This window comes from Cucurbita moschata, unplaced genomic scaffold (assembly GCF_002738365.1).
Source record: "Cucurbita moschata cultivar Rifu unplaced genomic scaffold, Cmos_1.0 Cmo_Scf00025, whole genome shotgun sequence".
NCBI classification, from domain to species: domain Eukaryota; kingdom Viridiplantae; phylum Streptophyta; class Magnoliopsida; order Cucurbitales; family Cucurbitaceae; genus Cucurbita; species Cucurbita moschata.
The window spans coordinates 1,358,401-1,381,193 of NW_019268541.1; the positions used below are offsets into that span (position 1 = coordinate 1,358,401).

General features: G+C 36.0%; 3 protein-coding genes across 8 annotated transcripts; all 3 read left to right on the forward strand.

The window, feature by feature from the left end:
• The first annotated feature begins 2,195 nt into the window (after nucleotides 1-2,195).
• On the forward strand, nucleotides 2,196-4,477 carry LOC111461798 (20 kDa chaperonin, chloroplastic-like). Of its 3 annotated transcripts, none has more exons than XM_023105453.1 (6): nucleotides 2,196-2,335; nucleotides 2,530-2,717; nucleotides 3,262-3,441; nucleotides 3,525-3,680; nucleotides 3,965-4,042; nucleotides 4,133-4,477. In XM_023105453.1, exons 2-6 carry the CDS (start codon nucleotides 2,538-2,540, stop codon nucleotides 4,304-4,306), a joined length of 768 nt encoding a protein of 255 aa, XP_022961221.1. In that variant the 5' UTR covers nucleotides 2,196-2,335; nucleotides 2,530-2,537; the 3' UTR covers nucleotides 4,307-4,477. The 3 variants fall into 3 exon arrangements, with proteins under 3 accessions (XP_022961221.1, XP_022961222.1, XP_022961223.1); XM_023105454.1 differs by having other exon boundaries at nucleotides 2,201-2,335; nucleotides 2,525-2,717; XM_023105455.1 differs by having other exon boundaries at nucleotides 2,204-2,335; nucleotides 2,513-2,717.
• Nucleotides 4,478-5,380: 903 nt separating this feature from the next.
• Nucleotides 5,381-10,394, forward strand: LOC111461774. Of its 2 annotated transcripts, none has more exons than XM_023105417.1 (8): nucleotides 5,381-5,636; nucleotides 6,148-6,458; nucleotides 6,754-6,847; nucleotides 8,896-9,014; nucleotides 9,083-9,145; nucleotides 9,220-9,315; nucleotides 9,405-9,462; nucleotides 10,059-10,394. In XM_023105417.1, exons 2-7 carry the CDS (start codon nucleotides 6,153-6,155, stop codon nucleotides 9,459-9,461), a joined length of 735 nt encoding a protein of 244 aa, XP_022961185.1. In that variant the 5' UTR covers nucleotides 5,381-5,636; nucleotides 6,148-6,152; the 3' UTR covers nucleotide 9,462; nucleotides 10,059-10,394. The 2 variants fall into 2 exon arrangements, with proteins under 2 accessions (XP_022961185.1, XP_022961184.1); XM_023105416.1 differs by having other exon boundaries at nucleotides 6,153-6,458.
• Nucleotides 10,395-12,641: 2,247 nt separating this feature from the next.
• On the forward strand, nucleotides 12,642-22,538 carry LOC111461770 (3-oxoacyl-[acyl-carrier-protein] synthase II, chloroplastic-like). 3 transcript variants are annotated; one of them, XM_023105413.1, is made up of 15 exons: nucleotides 12,643-12,887; nucleotides 13,153-13,340; nucleotides 14,373-14,578; nucleotides 14,657-14,860; nucleotides 15,201-15,311; nucleotides 15,431-15,526; nucleotides 16,374-16,419; nucleotides 16,509-16,588; nucleotides 16,990-17,058; nucleotides 17,320-17,404; nucleotides 21,050-21,204; nucleotides 21,284-21,364; nucleotides 21,572-21,631; nucleotides 21,737-21,899; nucleotides 22,188-22,538. In XM_023105413.1, exons 1-14 carry the CDS (start codon nucleotides 12,829-12,831, stop codon nucleotides 21,851-21,853), a joined length of 1,557 nt encoding a protein of 518 aa, XP_022961181.1. In that variant the 5' UTR covers nucleotides 12,643-12,828; the 3' UTR covers nucleotides 21,854-21,899; nucleotides 22,188-22,538. The 3 variants fall into 3 exon arrangements, 2 of the variants coding, with proteins under 2 accessions (XP_022961181.1, XP_022961180.1); XR_002713643.1 differs by lacking the exon at nucleotides 22,188-22,538 and adding an exon at nucleotides 22,000-22,121 and having other exon boundaries at nucleotides 12,642-13,340; nucleotides 21,737-21,906; XM_023105412.1 differs by having other exon boundaries at nucleotides 12,643-13,340.
• Nucleotides 22,539-22,793: the final 255 nt, after the last annotated feature.

Sequence of the window (22,793 nt, forward strand, 5' to 3'; positions counted from 1 at the left end):
GCGCATCATTAACATCTGTTACAAATATCCAATATTCTTAATTTTTATAATAATTTTAAAAGTAGGGTACGATTAGATTGGTTGGGTTGACCTGACTGAAAAATGTCAACTCGCAGACCGACCCAAAATTTTGATTTTCCTAAAATTCAACCCAACATAAAACACAACAAAAAAAAATCTAACCCAACCCAACTTAAGTAGAGCAGCCCATGTTGATTGAGTTATCGGGCCATATAAATATTGCTGATAAAAGTCTTCAAATTCTTGAGTCATTCCCTCGACCTTCGAGAAGGTGGTTAAACTCTCTCGAGACTGAAAGTCAAGTTACGGGTCGTCCCAATTTTAGTGATACAATAAAATAATCATCATAAAATCTATTAAAATGAGATGTCATAAATCATATCTAATTGATCTCGTACCATATAACAAATTTAATATTATATATAATGTTTAATATATAATATTCGGAGCGAATTTAATCACATGCCTAAGATGTGATTTATAAATTAAATTAAACATTTTGAAACTATATATTATACAAATAATATTTGTTAATTCTACGAACGCTCAAAGAAGATGGGCTTGCGTCGAGTGGATTGCTTTCTAACCAAAATTCAATCCAAAGTCAAACGGTCCCACCACAAAGTTTGACCACGTGAACTCAATTTCAATTAAAATTTTATTTCTTTTTTATTTCTTTTCTATTTTTATGCTTGTTTTACTCCGTCCCTCCCGACCAACCAAGAGTAGTATAGAATATTCTCATGTTACCTATCGGCTACGCTTTTTGGTCTAATTTTAGGCTCAGACTCACTCTATGTGAACGAACTGTCTAACTCAAATGGGTGCTCATCAGACTCGAGGACGAACCTTGTAGAAGAACTCTTTGAAGTTTTTAGGGCGTCATTACTCGTGGTGATAGCTTCACTTCTGCTTCGTCCATTACTTCTCGCGTGAGTGCTCCCTTATCGATGCATTCTTACGTTCCACAGTTTCGATTAATTCCGTAGTTTCGTTCATATTCGATGTTAATTTTATTTCTAATAATTTGTTGATGGTTTAAGAAATGTGTAATAAGTTCTTTTAAATTTATAATAAATAAATCATTTTTTTAATTCTTGTCACAGTCGCCACCTAATTAATTTTTTATTTTTAATATACATTTTAAAAATTATGTTAATTAATTAAATTCATAAATGGGTATAATAATTGTAGCAGAAAAGAAACGGAGAGGGATGGGCGGCCCTTTCGGTTGCTTTTGTTTTTAAAATTAATAATTGAAAAAAAAAACAAGACAAGGGGACAGAAAGGGAATTAACGATAGAAAATAATAAATAAATATATTTTGGAAATTTGATTATAATAAAATTAAAATTAGGCACGTGATTTATGTGCATTAAATTATTGAGACACTATTGGTTATGTGAGCACAAAATTTATAATTTAACTTAAAATATTCATTTGTCATTAATTATTATAAATTTGTTTTGGAATATAAATATTATATTACGTATAAAATCTCTATTTAAAACATTTTTTTAATAAATAATTTAACATAAAAATTAATTTTATATCTATTTTAAAAATATATATTTATTGAAAATTCAAATACGTATTTGATGGTGACAAGATGGAATTGAATATCATATGTAGTGTAGAATCGGATCTAAGACTCTTTACTAGGATTGGAACAAGTGACCACAAGCTCTGCTTAAGTGCTTGACATGCAGTTAGCTGAAAACATGTTCATCACGTGGTCGAGTGAAGCGCACCTGCACCTGTCTTTGTGAAGGGTAGGGATCAAAAAGTGATACGAGACTATTTCCCTCTTTCAATCGAGCCTTGAAGAACCAAAATTTTCGGATAGGAAGGGAATGAGGCGGGTTGAGGTTTCTTTCTCAATCTTTTTCTAGTTCTAGCCGTGTAGTGGATTCGACTTTAGTTAGTTCAAAAGAGCGCGTGTGTGACCGAGCTTCTTTCTTCATAGACTAAGCCCATGCTTTAATTAAAAAGAATAAAAATTAAATAGAGATTATAGGTTTAATTTATAATATTTATCGTGTCTAATAAATTAGTTTTAAATGTTTTTAAGCGGAAAATAGGAAGAATTGCCGAAATATTTATTTAAAAAATAAATAAATAATGGGAAATACGCATTTCGTAATATATATATATATATTTGTCGCATTATCGGAGCAATATCTAGAAGGGTCTAATTTCTCCGATAAAACCCATTTCCACTGCTGCAGCTGCTTTCCAGTTTCTAGGGTTTATCTTCATCGTTCTTCTATAATCTTCTATCCAATTGGAGCCGCTTCTCCATCTTTATCTTCAGGTACTCATCTCTTTCTTCTTTTCTCTCTCGATTCTTCCGGGAAATTTCATTTCTGTGTCCTTGCAATGTGTTTGGCGGACAAATTTTAGCGTTTTGGAGCTTGAATTGAAATTGACTTAAACTCGTTTGAAATTGTTCATTTTCTAATCTTTTTCATATTTGGTTTCTGGATTTTGGGTGTTTTTTGAGGTTAGAACGTGAAATGGCGACAGCTCAACTCGCTGGGTCTTTAATTTCTGCGAGGAACTTGCCTTCTTTCAGTGGGCTTCGACCTTCTGCGGTGAAATTCTCTCCTTCTGTTGCTCATGTGAGAGTCGGGGGTCGGTCTAAGAGATCTTACACTGGCTTGGTCGTCAGAGCTGCTACTGTGGTTGCTCCAAAGGTTCCACACTATCCATTCTGCTAGTGCCTGTCATTTTTGGCTTTAATTTGTGGTTTCAGACGAGGATTTGCGAAATATAGTTGTGATTTTGATTTTCATTAACCAATTTTAAGTTCTTTGTTCTGAGTTTTATGTCTGTGAAATATGCCTCATCTTCAGGTCTATAATTTGGTTTCTTTAATCTCTGGTCGTCATTTTCCTTCCAATTTTCTTCCTGTTTCCATTTTGCAACTTGTTGTCTATTTAGTTGCCAAGTTTCTCATTTGTTGATATTACGTTTTTGACTGTCCTGTATGGTTACGTAATTACAATCATAGCTGCAATCTGCGTGCATCTGTTGTGACGGATAAGTTTTCCTCCAATTACTCTGTGCAGCTGCAACTACGAAAACTGTAATTTTTGTGTGTCGAGATTCGTGAAACAATTTGAGTTGATATAAGTAAACTGCTACAAGTTTCTGGCAGGGTGCGTTTTATGTTGGAGGGTGATCTTTGAATGCATGTATATAGCAATTTACTTACGTGCGTGAATTGCAATGTTTCAGTACACTTCAATCAAGCCATTGGGCGACAGAGTGTTGGTGAAGATAAAGGAAGCTGAAGAGAAGACTGATGGAGGGATTTTACTTCCAACAACCGCTCAGTCTAAACCCCAAGGAGGAGAGGTTGTTGCAGTTGGAGAAGGCAAGACAATCGGAAACACCAAAGTGGAAGCTAGTGTAAAGGTATGCATTTAATCTGTTTACGCTCTTAATTCATTCAATGTGTTTTGTTATGTTCTATAACCTTGTGTTTTTTGATTCAATAGACTGGTGCTCAAGTAGTGTACTCCAAGTATGCTGGAACTGAGCTAGAGTTCAACGGTTCAAAGCATCTTATCTTGAAGGAAGACGATATAGTTGGTATACTAGAAACAGATGACGCGAAAGATCTTCAGCCCCTAAATGACAGGGTCTTGATCAAGGTCTGTCTTCATTTTACTTAGTACTTCAATGTTCCTTTTTGGCATAACCCATAAGACCAAATTGTCCGAATCTTCCGATATGCTTGCCCGATATCTTTGGGGGTGGCGTGTGTCGAAAATCTTTCTGATTTACATTTTGAGTCACTGACATATGGTTTTTACTCCTTGCAATTGTCTTCCATCCTTTCCCTTAAAAGTAGGAAAGAGTTCTATATGGTCTAGTCTTCCATTATTTGGTTCAAATGACAGAAATGTAATGCTTGTTCTAAAATACTGGATCACAGGTGGCCGAGGCCGAGGAGAAAACAGCCGGAGGTTTGTTGCTGACAGAAGCAAGCAAAGAGAAACCATCCATCGGAACGGTCAGTATAAGCATACAAAAGCGCACCCTCCTAGTTTAATTATAGATACCAATGCCTGTATGATTGACATAAAACATTTGGTTCACACAGGTGATAGCAGTTGGCCCTGGTCATCTGGAGGAGGATGGCAAGAGGAAACCGCTATCCATTGCCGTGGGAGATAACGCGATGTACTCTAAGTACGCTGGGAACGAGTTCAAGGGCAAAGATGGCTCTGATTACATCGCATTGAGGGCTACGGACGTTATTGCAGTTCTATCGTAGTTGTGATTGGCAATGTAAAACATCTTAGTGAGGTTTGCTTTGCCCCAAAAATGGGAATTGAGATGGATTCTGAGGGTCATAGAGGCTTGAAACAAAGGCAACTTTGATGGAAATTTCGGTAATAACAGAGAATTTGTTTGTTAGATCAATACGGTGTGGCCACTTTTTGAATGCTGTTGCTTGGAAATGCGAAGCTTGAAGCTTCTATTGACCATTGTCACACGGTGTTTGACCAAATAGGGAGAAAACATGGAACTAGGAAGAGTAATTTTAAATGTTGGCCATAATTGACTTTAATTTGACTGTGCTTGAACTAGTTGGTCCAATATCACGAGTAATTTTAACTTTCAATGGTCAAATTTGTGCATGAATAACGCGTGGAGTTAAGGGTAGCCTGTCTTCTCCCGAGGTGAGTTTAGTTTATGTTGGACTCGACTAATTACAGTGAAATATGGCTTGTATAAGACAGCTAGTCGGTTGAGTCGGTTCTTGCATAGGTAAGCTAGTCGGAGTCAGTTGAGTCGGTCCTTGCATAGGTAAGCCAGTTGGTGAAAAGCTTGGAAAAGAATTGGGGAATCTTTATCTAATGACGTCTTATCGGAAAGCTGTCTAGTGAAGAGATCATCAAAGATACATGTTGACTCAGGTTGAGTCGTGAAAAGCTTAGAAAAACGACAGAGAGAGTTTTTATCTAATGAATATTCCATGGATGAACCGTTTAGTGAAGAGTGTTGGATGATGAAAGTTCCACATCGGGTAATTTAGGGAATGAAATAATACTTTCTCCATTGGTATGAGATCTTTTGAAAAAGTCAAAGCTTTGTATGAGATCTTTTGAAAAAGTCAAAGCAAAGCTACGAGAGCTTCCACTTAAAGTGGATAATATCATACCATTGTGAGAGTCGTGTTCACTGTTAGTTGGTCAAAAATGGAGTGAAAAAGGAGGAGGGGAGGTGTTCACCAACATGAATAATAGTTTTTAATATATAAAAAGAATGATATATTAAAAAAATGAAATAATTTATTGGATATAAAATAAAAAATTAATTTTTTTATTGATCCGGAGAAATAAAATCGTACTCCAAATTTTACGGCCATTACTTCTCTGATCGGACTTTCTTTTCCACTGTCCTCTCTGAGTTAGGATCGACGTTCGCCGTTTTCTTCCTCCGACGGCCACATCGAGCCAGCGCCTTCCCTCCCTTTGCTTTCTCTGCTCCCGATTGCCGAACTGTCCAATTTCTCCAACGATTTTTCTCTCGTTTGATCGATTTCCAAGTCGCGGGGCTTTCCAGTTTCCAATTGAAACAGGATTTGCTTATTATTATCGGTAAATTTCATGCGTTTCTATTCGTCTCAATGTCATCTACTGTTCTTCTGTTGGCTCTTTGATTATTTGTTGGTTCTCTTTTCCCTTCCGCTGCCCTCAGACAAGCAATGAGACAACCGCAATTCGAGTGCAATATCGCTCGTCTCATTGCGATCCTGATGAGCTTTCGGCTCAATTTTTTTATTTGTCTTTGATAACTTCATGAATCATTTATGAATTTGGGTTTATTTCTCGCGGAATTATGCTGGGGAACTTGGATTATTGCTGCTTAGTCGGATTAATTTCTGTCATCTAAGGATGTACAGTCTTTCTTTACATTCAACCAAATTCAGTACGATTACTTTTGTACTTGTGAATCCCGAGCATCCTATCATACAAAATTGTTGAAGCCCCCAAACAATTAAAACTAGATGATTCGAAGTACTTGAATGCGACTCCTCTTAGTAAGAATTTGTATGGTTAATTCGATTTACGGAATTGTATAATTAAATTTGACTTTGTTTTGTGTCAGCTTAGATGGGTTCAGACGTGGAGGCTGTGGAAATTAGTAACTTGGAAAGGGGTCTATTGTCTGAATGCAATTCTGATTTGGAACCTGAAATCGACGATGAGCCCGTGTTGTTTGCAGCTTCCTTCCAAGAGATGGAAGACAGCTTTGTTAAGTATCATACAGCACAATGGGTCCTTTACTCCTTGCTTTTGATTTTAGCGTGGGGGATTGGGTTGTTGATGCTGCTTTATCTACCAATAAGACGATACGTTCTGCGAAAAGATATTCAATCGAAGAAGCTTTATCTTACACCAAATTCTATAATCTACAAGGTAATTTGTGGAGTTCAATCTATTTTAATTTACAGCCTTTGGTGTTTCTGTTTAACTATAGTAAGTTCTCCCACTAACTGAATGCCTAAGGATTATCATGATTAGTAGTTGAATGTTGTTGCACGCTGTCGTATAAGTGGCTCTACAGTGGAACTATATCTTTTTCATTTTAGCCTAAACCAGTAATATGCTTCCATTGTTCACTCTTATCTTTGATCTCTGAAAGACGGTTCTATGAGTATGAATAAAACTATTTGCTCGTGTACCTTAAGGAGTATTGTATTTTCCATCACAGGTTACAAGACCTGTACCTTTTCCATGTTTTGGAGTATTGAAGAAAGAGAAGCATGTTTTGTTGCCTTCAGTGGCAGACATTATAGTTGAACAAGGTTAAGTTGTTGTTGTTCTTGTTGTTCCTTTTTTTAATAATGGTTTACTAAATCTAAGCTTCATATTAACCTTCGATTTCGTAATGCAGCAAAACAATTAGTTGTAATAATTGAGGAGGAGAAGAAAAAGTTTATGCATTTAATTTTCGTAGTCAACATCAAAAGGATATCGAATTATAAATAAGTTTTCTGGGGATGTTAGCAATTAGCCAACAAGAAAATGGACAGATGGGAGTTTGCAAAAGAATAAAAAGAAGAGTTAGAACTTTAGCCCATAAAATTTGTTGTGAAGATCCTGGAATCATTGTTTCTTAGATAACTAAATTTATTTTGACAATGAAGCTGCCATCTTTATTGTTCATCATCCAGTTCTATGCGTTTGAACAAAACATGCTGAGGTTGACAAACATTTTATTAAGGACTATCTTGACTTGAATTTCTATATTGCATTAAAATTGTAAATATTGTTAAAAATGCATAGTTTAATAAACATTTCCTTGTCCTATTTGTGTCCTAAATTCATAAAAAATATTATATTACCGCGTTTGTGACGTGTTGTATCCATGTCTTGAATTTGTATCCATGCTTCTTAGGAAAATACTCTTACTCTGTATGACTGTTTTTATTGATGTACCTGGTGGCCTCTCTCGCTCTTCATTCTCCTTAAACTCCTAGTGCCTTTTGTCTAATAGAGAGGAGGTTAACGTGGTGAGTCTACTTGATCTTTTTCGCGATTAGTGTGTGACCCTTGCGAGGAGGGATAGTAGAATCTGGACGCATCCTTCTAGGGGCTGCTCGTGCCATTTGTTTTTCATGTATTATCTAATTTTTCTCCTTCGTTTGCTACCTCAGTTTCTTCTGTTTATCCTTGTTCTTGAAAGTTATAGTTTCAAAAAAGGTTAAGGTTTTTGCTTGCCCAGTATTACATGGAGAGTTATTGCCATGGATAGTGTCCAAAAGGCATTCTTCCTATGTGTTGCATTTGCATGGTGCATTCTTTGCAGGAAGTTCGAGGAGAGTCTTGATCATTTTTTGTGGGAATGTCAGTTTGCTTTTCTTTCGGGTCGTTGGAGGAATTTGTTTCAGGTTTGTGGAGCACGCTATTGATGAGGTGCTTCTAAATCCTCCTTTTAGGGAGAAGGCCAAAGTGGTCGTGGCAAGCTAATTTCTTTCTAGTTTGTGGGGGTATTTGGATTGAGTGTAGCAATTGAAACTTTGGAGAGGTTGAGAGATTGAGGAAGACTGGAAGGTAGCTATGTTTAATGTCTCTTTGTTGTTGTTGTTGTAACTTTGGTATTGTTCTTTTGGATTAGAGTTCTGGTAGGGTCGACTCTCTCTGTGAGATCCCATATCGATTGGAGTGTGGAACGAAACACTCCTTGTAAGGGTGAAAATCTCTCTCTATTAAATGTGTTTTAAAATCGTGGGGTTGACGGCGATTGGTAATGGGCCAAAACGGACAATATCTACTAACGGTGGGTTTGTTGGGGTGTTACGAATGGTATCAGAGCTAGACACCGGGTTGTGTGCCAGTGAGGACGCTGGGCCACAAGAGGGGTGGACTGTGAGATCCTGTATGGATTGAAGAGTGGAATGAAACACTCCTTATAAGGGTGTGAAAATCTCTCTTTAGTAGACGCGTTTTAAAACCGTGAGGCTGATGGCGATACGTAATAGGCCAAAGCGACAATATCTGCTAACAATGGGCATGGGGTGTTATAAATGGTATCAGGGCCAGACATCGGGCGGTGTCCAGCGAGGATGCTAGGCCCCTAAGGGAGGTAGATTGTGAGATCCCACAACAATTGGAGAGTGAAACGAAACGTTCCTTATAAGGGTGTAAAAATCTCTCTCTAGTAGACGCGTTTTAAAACCGTGATACTTACGGCGATACTTAATGAGCTTGGGCTTGGGTGTTACACTCTCTTTTTCTTGTAGAATCTGTTGTGTTTGCCCTTGCTTTCATTCAATTTTCTCACATTCGTACCTAAAAAAAAAGCTATTTACTACAACATATAACTTTTAAGATCTCGATCCCATGTTTACAGGATATCTACAGTCTCTCTATGGAGTTTACTCTCTTAGGATAGAGAATGCTGGCCTGAGAAGACCACCTGGTGATGACGTTCAAATTCAAGGAGTTACAGACCCAATTGCATTTAAAAAGGTACTTTTTGGTATCAATGGATAGGTTTCCAATGATCTTAGAGGTCACCCTCGTTCTGCATTTCTCAGGCTGTTCTAATGCGTCTCTCTGATATGAGGAATGATGGCAATGAAGAAGTTCCAAATACAAGGGTAGGTCATTGCATAATCCTACCTGTCAAATGATGACATTGACTAAAAATACATATATTTTATCTAAATCATAGGCGGCATCTCCATCGAAATCTCTAAAGTACGACCCGTACTTCTATTCGGGGGAACGAGTACTTCAGAAAGTAGATGAGGTTGGAAGCTCTGTGAAGGTATCAACTAATTATCGTTATCCGTTTTTATATAAACGCCATTGTTTTAACTTCTGTATTACTGATTGGGTTGGTTGTGTCTGCTACAGAGAATTCAAGCTTTGATTGAAGAACAACGGTCTCAAGCATCTAACCCTTTAGAATGAAGTAAGTTGATTATAAACATCTGGGAAACTTTAAACACTGAGCTCAGTTAAGAACTTTATGCTCGGCTTACCCATCTTTTGTCATGAGTGTGAGTTTACTTTGCTCGAGCAAACAAAGCTTTCTGTGATGTCCCACATTGGTTGGGGAGGAGAACAAACCACCATTTATGAGGGTGCGGAAACCTTCCCCTAGCAGACGCGTTTTAAAGCCTTGAGGGGAAGCTGAAAAGGAAAGCTCAAAGAGGACAATATCTGCTAGCGGTGGATCTGGGCCGTTACACTTTCACTGGCTTACTAATTTATTTTCGAGGTGGCTCGAACAATATGAGATCCCACGTCGGTTGGAGAGGAGAACGAAGCATTCCTTATAAGGGTGTGGAAACCTCTCCTTAGCATACTCGTTTTAAAAACCTTTAGTGGAAACCCAAAAAGCAAAGTCCAAATAAGACAATATCTGCTAGCGGTGAGCTTGGCTATGATTCTGGGTCTTATACAACACCTCTATTAACATTTGCTATTTGATTAGATCAACCAAAAAGTACTCTAGTGAGTGGATTAGTTCTAACGTCTCCCTGCATATCGTTCTTCCACGTCTAGATGTTTCGTTTAGATGCTGCTATCCGAGCACCGAAACGGTAGAAGACCAGTCCCAGTTTTACGAGGATTGGAGCCGAATAAGCTGAAGAAAATGTACTTCTAATGACTTAAGGTTTGTTCTAAACTCTCTTCTATGGCTGATGAGTTGATGAGTATCAATTACCATTAATGAACTGATTGAGGCTGAAGTTTTCTGCAAGAAAGGTTCAAGTTTTTATTCTTGCTTGTATAGATAGATGTATTTTTACCCTTGAAAACCACCCTTAAAAAGTATATATGATATACATATGGTTTTGGTTTTTTATAGCTTAAATTAAACGTTTAGTTCTTAAATTTCAAGATCGTGTTCATCGAGCTTCTAACCTTTAACGAATATCTTATAAGTTCTTGACATTCCAAATGTGCTGATAAATCCCGTAAACTTTCGATGTTATGCTTAATAGAGTAGATTTTTTTGCTTTTCATGTTCGTGTTATTGTTTTGGTTTCTATTTCGAATAATCAAACAACTTTTTCATTTATTGCATTCCATGTGATTTTACATTATTGGGAGTGGTTGGATATACTCCTAATGACATAGGAGGCATTAAAATGATTATTATAGTTTTTCTTTTAGAACCATCAAAATTTAACTCGTATGGTATGGTATAGCTAATTAATGAACTTTATCGTACTCTTTTGCGTTCGGTTTGAAATTAATAGGCTCGTTCTTAGGGGTGCACATGGGTGGATTGGAATTTTTTTTGGACCAGCCCGAGATTTTGGGTTGGTCAGATCAGTGACCCAAATAGGGTTCACAACCCAACCCTCTATTCTTGGGTTGAACTAGGTTGTTCGGTTTTTTTTGTTTTATAATAATATTAAATTAATAACTATAATTTCTTGAAAAGCCACAACACATCACTAACATCGGTTATAAATGTCAAATATTTTAAATCTTCATAACAATCTTAAAAGTAGGGATTGAGTTATGAACTTTAGTTTTAAGTTAGTCGGGTTGACCTGATCGAAAAAATTTCAACCCGTGAAGTAAATTTTTGAATTTCCAAAAAATCAACCAAATCCGAACTATATATATAATTCAACTAACTCTTATAATTTGAGTTGGGTGGTTAAAGTTGTTCGTCACTGGATCATATAAACACTCCTCGTTCTTTCTTACTAGGAACAAAATTTACCGTTAAATTATTAATTCATCATTTTGTTAAATCGTGTATAGCTATCAAATAATAGGTAAAAACTAAACATATGCGATAACAAAATAACTCAATATAATTCTGGTCGTATAATCGACACGATTTTGTCAAACTATCATACGAAAATTGACTGTTTAAATTAGTACTCAACCCCAACCTAGCATCATTGATGAAAATAAATGGTATTAATTATTTATGGTCAAAGCTAAATTAACATTATCAATTTAAAATTAAAAATTAGTGATCCCATCTAATTATTAAATTAAAAAAAATGAAAATAAATATTAAAAAAATCTAACGGTTCGAAGTAATTAGGTAAACCACCGCCGGTTGGAAGTTGGTGGACCACCGGCCGAACCGAGGGTCCCAATTAGATAGGAATTGCTTGGCTAATAATTTCCTGATATATATATTTTTTTTCCATTTTTTAATATATAATATACTTTTTAAATAAATTTAATCGAAAATTAAAATTTATGATTATCTAGACTTATTTTTTTAAAAATTATTTATTACTTTCTTGAATTTTTAATATAATTTTTTTTTTAAATTTAGGACGTATTAAAAAATTTAAATATAATATAAAACTTAGCTCGCTCCACGCTGCAACATGCCTATGTGTCAATAGGGTGTTCGCTTAGGTCACGGGATTTAGAGTAGGATGGTCGAAAGCTAGTATCCACTGTGTCATTAATTTATAGAATTTAAAATTTATAATATTTATTTAATGAAGTATTACGGTTAATAATTAAATTCGTTTGTTTTGACTTTATCACTTACTCATTTTGGATGTGTATTTATATTATTGAAATTATTCATAAAATATATTTTTTTTAATTAATAATTAAAACACAAAATAAGAGATTTACTGGTCTCTAAACCATGCTATTTACGTCAACCAAACACAACTCATACAGAATCTAAGCCTGTTCGGTCACTAGGGTCATAGACAGTTGAGCGTGCACACACGTTGCCCGTGTGTGTGCATGTTCAATTGTCTGCAACCCTAGCTGACTTGCCCATACTCTAGATCAAGCTCTCACATGCAATGTCGCTCTCGTATTGTAATCTTAGTCTACAACAACACGACCCTCGTATCGTAGTGCCATCCCGGCTAATTATCATTCAACTTTATAGGGTTAAAAAAGTCAACATTTAATTATTAAATAAAATTTTATATTATAGTAATTAAGTTAGTTTCAAAAGATGGATAAATACAAATATACAAGCATCTCAATAGAATATTCATAATATTTAATTTTTTTAATTTTTTTAATTTTTTAATTTTTTAATTTTACAAATTAATAAAATTATCAGTAAAATATAAATAAAAAAAAAAGGAAAAATATTTATGGTCACAGATCCTCGTAATTTTTGTTGTAGCGCATCTTGTAAAGCTCAGACGCTTCTTCCTCTCCATTTCCACCAATTGTAGAGAGAGAAACTCCGAGACGGAAGAGAGAGAAAGAGTGTGTGCAGAGAAGAACAGTTGTCGTTCGCTTCCTCAGACGACTCAGATTGCTTGTTTCTTCTTCAACGCTTTCAACACTTGTTTGTGAACCATCAACGATTCAAATGCAACAATCAATCAATCTCTTACTCACGACGCCACAACCACCACCACCACCACCTCTGTAATTATCTCTGCTTCTTCTTGTTCTTGTTCTTGTTGTTCTTGTTGTTCTTGTTTACTTCCATGGCTTCCTTTTCTGTTGAATCTCCTTTCTGTACTTGGCTTGTTGCCGCTTGCATGTCCGCCACTTGCTTTAAGGACCATTCTGTTAATGCCTCCATCCGTCATTCTTCCAAAAGATTGACATCCATCTCAAGGAGGAAGCTGCAATCTAAATGTTGTAGTTTCACCTCCCAATTCAATACTGGATTGGTTTCTTCTTTCAGTGGATTCAATATTCATGGCCTCATGAACTCATGCCTCGCTTTTGAGCCCTGCGATGAGTACTGTAGCAGTAGTTATGCCCTTTCTTCTCTCGCCTCCGTAGGTAATAATGGCTTCTCCTTACTTTTTGGACCTAAGACTCTCCCCGCTAACCGTCGGCAGAGGCGTGCAAATCGGGCTTCACGTTCAGGTGATTGAGTTTTTTTTCTTTTCCCGTTCTCGGTTATTTTTTGCGATGTATTTTTCTTTTCACCTGTTCTGTGCTGGTTCTTTGGTGGTTTCTGGAATTTGTATTGCGGTTGGAATTAGTACCTTACATGTCTGTTTTGCTCTTACATGGACTGACTCGAATCTGCTTGTTTGGCTTGCTGCTTCCGGCTTTTCGCTACACTTGACTGGAACCTTTGGTTTTTGTTTACCTAATTTTTCTTGCTGATTTCTCAAATTGACCTGTTAAAGGAAGGAGCAATTAGATTAATATAGGCACTTCTTGGCAAGAATCTGGCGTTATCGAGTTCTTCATTTTTTTTTCCACTCGATTCAGATTCATCTCTTTTTCTTTTCTAAATTTCAACTTCATCGGGCAACAAGTGTATCGAATTAATATGTTTTTCCACCGCCGCTGAGTCCAGTATTTACGTTGCAACGCTGTAATCTTTGTTATTTGTCACTGACCCAACTCGTCATGCCCATACCGCTTCTTGTTTGTTATTTATTTATTATTTTTTGGAGTTCACGAAGTGTTGTTTTTTGCAGTGTTTCATTTCGCCCATTGTCATGTTTCTCTCTACCACTTACAATCGTAGTTTATGTCAAATGTCATTCGTCATTGCCTTTAATTGGCTCTCACCATTCTGGTCTGCACTTCCCAAACCTGAATAATATACTTCTAAGTTGCCTCAACCCAAAACCTATATTCTTGTGGGTTCTCTGACCAGTATACATTACTATCTGTCCGCAACATAAATAGTCTTGTCATGTATATTTCTTCAATGCACTGAAGCTGGTTGTTTCTTAGTCCTCCTGCAAGTATGAAGTTTCCATGATCCTAAAAAGTTGGTATTGAGTTCTGTATATAGTTTAGGTCTGTTCTGTTGGATTCTAATGTCACTGGACCTGAAAAACTTTATTTAGTAGAAACAGGGCAATGTGAAATATTCTGTGAAAAAATGAAAAGAATACTGAATCCGATTGTTGTATCGTCATTTTATTTAAACTTCAGGTGAGACTGTCGCTATAGCTGTTCAGCCAGCTGAAGATGTGGGAAGGAAAAAGAAACACCATACAAAACAAAGAAGAGTAGTTGTCACTGGAATGGGTGTGGTGACGCCTTTGGGGCATGATCTTGACATCTTCTACAAAAATTTGCTGGAGGGTGTCAGTGGAATTAGCGAGATTGAGGCATTTGATTGTTCCCAGTTCCCCACCGTAAATATACCTTCCTCTAAAATATTCCTGAAACCAGCGTTATCTGTTTGTCTGTTTGAATTCTGATTATTTTTTCAGAGAATTGCTGGAGAGATTAAAACTTTCTCCACTGATGGATGGGTTGCACCAAAATTCTCTAAGCGGATGGATAAATTCATGCTTTACATGCTTATTGCTGGCAAAAAAGCCCTAGAGGATGGTGGATTTACGAAAGAGCTTACAGAAGAGTTGGATAAAACTAAATGTGGAGTACTGATTGGTTCAGCAATGGGAGGCATGAAGGTAATCCCTAATTCTATGCTTGATGCAAGGGGAGTGAATTAGAGGGTAATATTACCAATCTGTGATTTTACCTACTTCCTTTGCATCTGAAAAAGACTACTTGTAAGACTGTTACCAGAAAGGTTTGTTATCTTAATCCATTCTACAGATTTTCTACTCAAAGATACTATAGGATAACCATTTGACTTTTACTAAGTTGGAACAAAAAATGCAGCTTTATTTTCTTTAATGTTAATTTATCGTTTTCTTAATTTCGAATGTGCTACTGTGGATTTTTTTTCCGTTTATTGTTATTCTTATTATTTATCAATACTTCTTCCTATTAACTTATATTGAATAGGTCTTTAATGATGCAATTGAAGCATTGCGAATTTCATACAAGAAGATGAATCCTTTCTGTGTTCCATTTGCAACTACAAACATGGGTTCTGCCATGCTAGCTATGGATCTGGTCAGTGAATCCTTTTCTGGATACAGTAAATTAAAAAGAAAAAAGAAAAAGAAACTCTTAAGGTATTGGAGCTATTGATTTCTTAACATTATTGTGAAATACTTATTTTGAAATTGTAGGGATGGATGGGCCCAAACTATTCAATTTCTACTGCTTGTGCTACGAGCAACTTTTGTATACTAAATGCTGCTAATCACATAATTAGAGGCGAAGCTGTAAGTTATCAATTGCTCAGGAACTAAAGAGCGGATTAATCTAGTTTCAAACCTTTTCTCTTTCTCTTGGTATGCGGCTTACTTGATTACTTGTGTGTTGGCCATAGTTTTTTCAATATCCCAACAAGGCTATTAACTGACTAAAGTACTTTTTCAATATATGCATTCTCTCGTGAAGTTTGACTACATGTCAGAAAGCATATTTGCAAATTTCAATAACAAGTGCCTTGGAGGAAGCTAGTTGATAGGCTCCGAAGAATATTTTGGAAAATATGGGTGGTTCAAGTACTGCGCGCTTGAGAGGCTTAGCAACTCTACAAGATTCTAGAGTAGAGACATTCTAGTTCCATCAAGTTCACAGCACACACTTTTCCTCCCTTCCTTCTCTTTCTCTAGCAACATACTGAAAACCCCGTGTTTTTCCTTTTCTAACTGTCTCTACACATAGACTATCATTCCCTTGTATCCATTACAATCCATACGCACTTCTTCTTTGCTATTATTCGCTCTCCTCCATAAACAAAGCAAACAAGTGTTGGCATTCATAAGCAAACGAGCACTTAACTACTGTTTTTTTCACAGAAGTTCTTACTAGAGAAGTGTTTCATATAAGTATCATAACCAAATCCTATGTTTTCTTGACATCGATTCTCAAGTCAACTGAAATGTTTCCATGTGTTTTACTCTGTTCTTGTTGCATGTAAGAATAATATTGTGATAACTATGCTGTTAAATGAAGTTTAAATGGAGGCGCAAGCTTAGTTTTAGAAGAAAAAAAAAGTAACTTAGAAAAGCAACAATTTAAATGTCAGAATTGTTGCTATAGTTTCTGTTTTCTTATGTGCAGGATCTAATGCTCTGTGGAGGTTCAGATGCAGCAATCATACCAATTGGTATTTGTCTATTTATTATGTAAATAAAGTTTTTAACTCTTTTTGACTGAGATATTCGAAGTGAATCCATTTTATTTTACTGCTTCTAGGTTTGGGAGGGTTTGTTGCTTGCAATACACTTTCACAAAGAAACAGTGATCCTACCAAAGCTTCAAGGCCTTGGGATATTGTAATGTCAGCTTCATTTTTTGTTTCCTTTTGATTGTCTGAATCATAGTTTTTCAGTTAACAAAAACATTGCTCATGAATAAATAAAATATCAACAACCAAGAAGGTCTCTTAAACCTGGGTGAACTTTCTTATCCAATCTTAACTTGCAAAGAGGTGGAATAAGTTGTTGCAGGATTTAGTTTTTCTTGATAGGAAAATATAATAATTTTTGTTTGTTGTGGTTCTGTGTCGTTTCTCTGAACAAATAGGAAGTACAATGGTGAACATACTTTTAAGCAACACTGGAACTTTCTTACTTAAAAAAAATGCGGCAAAAGTCACCAATAGGTAATCTTTAAATCATAAACCTGATGTGCTTGTTATCTCCATTTTGATGCTTAGCATTTTTGTTTCATACAGAATCGTGATGGATTTGTTATGGGGGAGGGATCTGGAGTTTTGCTTTTAGAAGAATTAGAGCACGCGAAGGTATGGTCAGTGCAATTATTTTTAATGACCATTTCAAATGAATCTTTTCCCCTCATCCTCTAGTTCAATGAAGGACAACTTCACCTGTTTTGCTGGAGCGTCCTCCTGTCCAAAGCTTTACAGCATTTCTCATCCTTGCCTCATTATAGTTTTTCCAACGTCATCTTATTCACAATTTTTCATAATGTTGCTGAAGCCCGTGCATCTATTTGTTGTAAAGTATCTGAAATAATTTGCTATTTCCTGATTCCACAATTGCAGCAACGCGGTGCCCAAATCTATGCAGAATTTCTTGGTGGAAGTTTCACTTGTGATGCTTATCACATGACCGAACCACACCCTGACGGTAATCCTCTATCATTAACTGGGAAATTGATGGATTTTCTTCTGTTCCAAAACAAATTTTGGAATTTTTAATTATGATTATCATTTTATTTTATTAGTTCAATAACTTATGGGAGTGGGGATAAAAATATCTGACGGACTTTAACTAGTTGAGTTATGTGGTAAGATTAATTGGATTATTTTTACAATTTTAAATTATGGAATTCCACCAGTTAAAGGGTCTTATTATTTTCTCCAAGTGGTTCACTTTTCTATGGTAGGGTATGCTTTTTACTGGGCTTCATGAACTTCTAAAAAGGAGTCTTTAATGATTTCTAATTGGAGGTAACTTTCAAATCGATTATTAATTTAGGTGGAAAAAATAGTCAATCAATCATTAAGGATTTAATTTTAAAGTAGATTTCTTAACTCCATCTTTAATCATTGAGAGTCCATCTTTTTCATTGGATTTGTATCACTTTTTTTTGTCAAGTAATTTATCCATTCAAATACCAAATATAACTGGATTTGAGGTTTTTTTACTAATATGATCAAATTTCCTTAGAAAATTGCCTTACTTTCCCTCGAACGAAAATCAAATCATGGAAGGTTTTACTATGAGTGAGAATGTAAGTTTTTTTCTTTTTCTTTTTCATCCTATTTCCTCTCTCTGTCTCTCTCTCTTCTTCTTTTTCTAAATAAATTCTTAATTTTTATGTTACAATTAAATGAATTAATTTACTGTGTCATGAGCTTTTCCAGGAGATTTTTATTTTCCTTAAATTAAAGAATTACTCCAGCTATTCAGTGTGAAGAAATTTAACATTGAGATCAAAATACATGTGTAACACCATAAATCTTCACAACATATGCAAAACACATGGTACATAACTTGTAGCGTGCAAACAACTGTACTTAACTTTTAAGTTGGACAAAAAAATGATATATCTCAGTGTAAGATACTTTGACATGAAAGGAGAACGATCATACAAACATTGAAGTCAATTAGATCAGATTATTCCCCATTGGTCCTGTTTATTTGGAGGTTTAAACGTAAGAACGGTTATAGTTATGGGTAGGATGTTTCTTTCCTTCATTTTGGTTATGAGAAATTGTGACTTGATTTTAAAGGATGCTTAGAAATCCTTGATTCTCTGCTATTCTATTCCCCTTGAAATCATGGGTTTGGATAAATAAATTAATAAATCTCAACAATGGTAATTTCATAATTAAAATTTCAAAGTTCTATTCTTTTATGAAAATAATCTTATGAGAATGATATGCGAACGTTAGCATATAACTTAGTGGTTAAGGCATCCCTACTCAATCTTAGAGATTATTGTTTCAAATCCCCACCCCTACCTTTGTCGTAACCTTTCAAAAAATATTACTAGAATGATATGCGTTCATCAATTTAGGTCATTATACAACTTCAAATTAATACTGATATTACACTTTATTGTACAACTTTTTAACTGTGTAATGTTTAATTTTTTGTGACCGATTCCATTTCGACTCTCCTAGAGTACTCTCAGATTTTATATCTAAAACACAGCAAAATAAACTGTTCAAAGATCATTAGGGTTCGTAATACTTGCGCTCTGTAGTATGCAGTTTAAGGTTTTACTTGAAATAGCAATGCCATAGATCTTCCCAACACCATATCTCAACTGATGTATAATATGTTTTTCTCGATATTTCATAGTTATGAATGCATTCTTCTCTGTTAAGGAGCTACTGAGTTTAGATTGGGCAGAATTTTAACAGACTACTTATTCTAGTAGTACTGGTTACGGATTAATAGAGTCTGTAAATCATTAAAACCATTTAAGCTAGCATGCCAATTTCCTGAGATCAAATATTAAGATAATTTTGAAAGGAGAGAGCCTTCCTCGAGAGAGTGAGACTAAAGGGAGGGAATGGAGAGCGAAGTCTTAGGGTTCTGTCATTGTTGTGTGTGGCAAGAGATTGGAAATGAAGGAGGGTGAGTGGGAAGACGAAGTGGTCCAGTGACCAAATGGGATATTGTTTCCTTCTTTGAGACAAAGAGTTGGGGAGTCTTTTTCCCACCGATCTTCCGTCAGATTCAAGGCATTTTGTGATCTTGGGGTTGAAGATGTGGAATTTGTGATTGAGGCAAAAATGTGATGGTTGTTCTAAGGCAGAGGAGAGGTAGGTACAAAGGTGGAAGTAACAAGAGGAAGAGGTGGTGGAGGAGGAAAATGTGGTGATGGTGGACGATAAAGGTTTATTGCTGACCAAGGCGAGCACAGTAGTTATGGTGTTGGTAGTGGTGGTGTTTGCTTTAAGTGCAGGGTGACGGGCATATAGTCAAGGATTGCTACCTGCAAGGTGGTGCAGATAGGTATGCTTGCAGTAGTGGGTACTGCTACAGTTGCAAGCGAGTGTGGACACTTTGTCTGTGGGTCTAAAGGTTGGCTGTTTATCTCACAAATTATTGACTTGCGTTTACTTTTCTTGCTTCCTGGGGTGTCTTAATCAGTTTCCTTCTCCTTTGGTCTCAGTTTTGACTGGGTCTGTAAGATGATCTTTAAAAGGATTGGGTAGCTTCTCTATGGATTTATCTATAAGTTCTCTTCATTGCTCCATTGGTGTAGATTTTTTAAAGGGATATTTTTATCAGGGATCATTTACAAGGTGATGATTAATGGGGGAGGAGTCTTTCTTGATTCGTTGTCTCTTAATTGTCAGGTCCAAGAATTTTGTATACAATGCTGGGTTTGAATGGGAAAATGGGAGGGTATATGATTACTTTTGGTGTGGGATAAATGGATGTTTGTTTTTCTCTTTATTATAATTCTATTGGAGCTGGATCACTAGAGGATGGTAGCTAATAAGAAAATGGGATGTCTATTAGAGGCTCTGTTATTACAAAGAAGAATTTAGGTATATAAAACGTGCTGGAGGCGGAGTTGAGTCAATCGAGAGAGGAGATGCAACAATTCATGGGAAGAACATAGGGAGTGCAATGAAAAAAGTTAGAAGGATTAGGGGAGTGGCGGAGTTGATAAGTAACATTGTGTAGTTGTGTTGGACAAAGAGAGTGTGATGGGAGCCTACATCTTTGGATGTTTAGAGGGAGGGATGGATTAGAAGTTCAACTGTATCTTCAATGGGGAAAATCCAGACAGTTGGCTGCCCCCATGGTTGGTTAAGAGGGCACAAAATCTTCTTTACAATCCTTTTCTGGCCTAAGATACACTTCTTGAACGGAAATGAGATTGAAGGTAACCACACTCTAGATTGATCCCTTGGTGTGCACCATGACCTTCCCTAGAGAAAGTTCTACTTCTATTGTTTACTAGAGGGAGTGCTGGTCAGGTTTTGAAGAGAGACATTTTTAAGAGGATAACTTTCACTAGTGTTTTCCATTTTTGGAGATGTCTAGCTCATAGAATCCGTTTGTGTAGCCTAAGTTTGAGGTTTTGCTCCATAAATTTAAACCACCTTTTACATTAAATACAAACTCAAAATATAAATCCTCATTTCACATCAAATGAAAATTATACAAACCCAAGTTTTTATTACATATTCCTAAACATAATCCAACACCAAGCATTCCAATCCCAAATTTAATAAAATTTATTAAAATCACGATTCAGAGTGTTGACATCTTGTATTATGCTTTATATGACAACTTAAACAGGGGCTGGAGTTATTCTATGCATAGAGAAGGCATTAGCTCAGTCTGGAATATCTAAGGAAGATGTGAATTACGTAAACGCGCATGCAACATCTTCACTAGCTGCAGACGTCAAAGAATATCAAGCTCTTGTACATTGTTTTGGCAAGAACCGTGAGGTTAAACCATGCAAATACAATTTTTACTTCGGTCTAAAATATAAGTTTCTGCATGCTTAACATTGCTATGATTTTGCAGTTAAGAGTGAACTCAACAAAGTCTATGGTTGGCCATCTACTAGGGGCCGCTGGTGCTGTTGAGGCTGTTGCTACCATACAGGTGAGATTTATCAAACGTGATGATTAGAATTGAATAATGGAAGCTTCTCAAATTTCTTTTCAACTGTCTGATGATTCATATCGTGAACAAGGCTGCTGAAAAGCTTATCCATCATACATTTCTGATTTTATATACGATTTTACCTTTTGTCATCATGATTATTAAATATGTAGTTTCCAATTACATTTAGACTACTTCCTGGTACAGGCCATAAGAACAGGATGGATCCATCCAAATATTAACTTAGAAAACCCAGATAAAGGCGTGGTATGTTGCTTGTTATGAGGATCGCTTTTTCACATTTTCATGATTATGGACATTGTTTAATCTCTTTCGTAACATACTCCAATGCCAACAAATGACTAACTACAGGACACAAATATACTTGTGGGCCCAAAGAAAGAAAGATTGGAAATCAAGGTGGCTCTATCCAACTCCTTTGGCTTTGGCGGCCACAATTCATCCATCCTATTTGCCCCCTACAAGTGAAACTCTGAAAACTGAAATGGGAGTCGTCCAGCCTAATGTGTACAAGGTACGTGGTTTTTTTCTTTTTTTTTTTTTTCTTCACTCCCTATTTTCATCTCACTCTTTGGAGGTAAAAATTATGTGAGTGTTTTTTTTCTTAGGTTAAGCACGTGAGATTGAGAGATTTAAACCTCAAACCTCTTTGCTCAATTAGTTGAGCTAGGCTTATGTTTGCAAAAGAATATAGGAATGTTATTGTGTTTGAAATTGACAGATTCAACGTTTTTTCTTTTTTGTTCTTTTCCTCTTCAATCGAAGTTCGTATAGACAGTCTAAATTCAGTTATGTCTTGCAGTTACTGACTAATGTGGGGATATTCGCAATGGTCTGTTATGATTGTTTCATAAGACATACAGCAATGCAAATCGGTTGGCCGTTCAATCGCTTGTGATCGAGCAGGATACAGGCCAATGATCGTCTGGTTAAACATTAGAACATTATCCAAACAGTTGTGTAGTACTATGTTGATTTTGACGAATTAAGTTAGCTTCTACACCGTTGATAAACAATACCCAAAAAAACAAAACAAAACAAAACCAGGCCCTTTTACTCTGCTGCAATATTTTCCATGTAGATGGAACCCCTAATTGAAGAGGTATTTTCATTATCCATATCATATGCTTTTATATAGCAATATTTTTCCTCATTGATTTCTTGTACTAAAAGAGGTGCATATTTTGTATGTGGGTTCAACTGGGTGTTCATCAAACTAAAGAATTTTGGAGATTAAAGTGTCCATATATTGTTCGTAACAATGCATGGTGCTAGATTGCACAACACTTCTCGTGTCGATGTGAAGATCCCTATACTTTAAATCTCGTATTTTTTTGACGGGTTGCTAATACTAGCAAAATGTTATATATCTTTACTTTCAAGATTTAGGTCATTTCAATAAAAATAA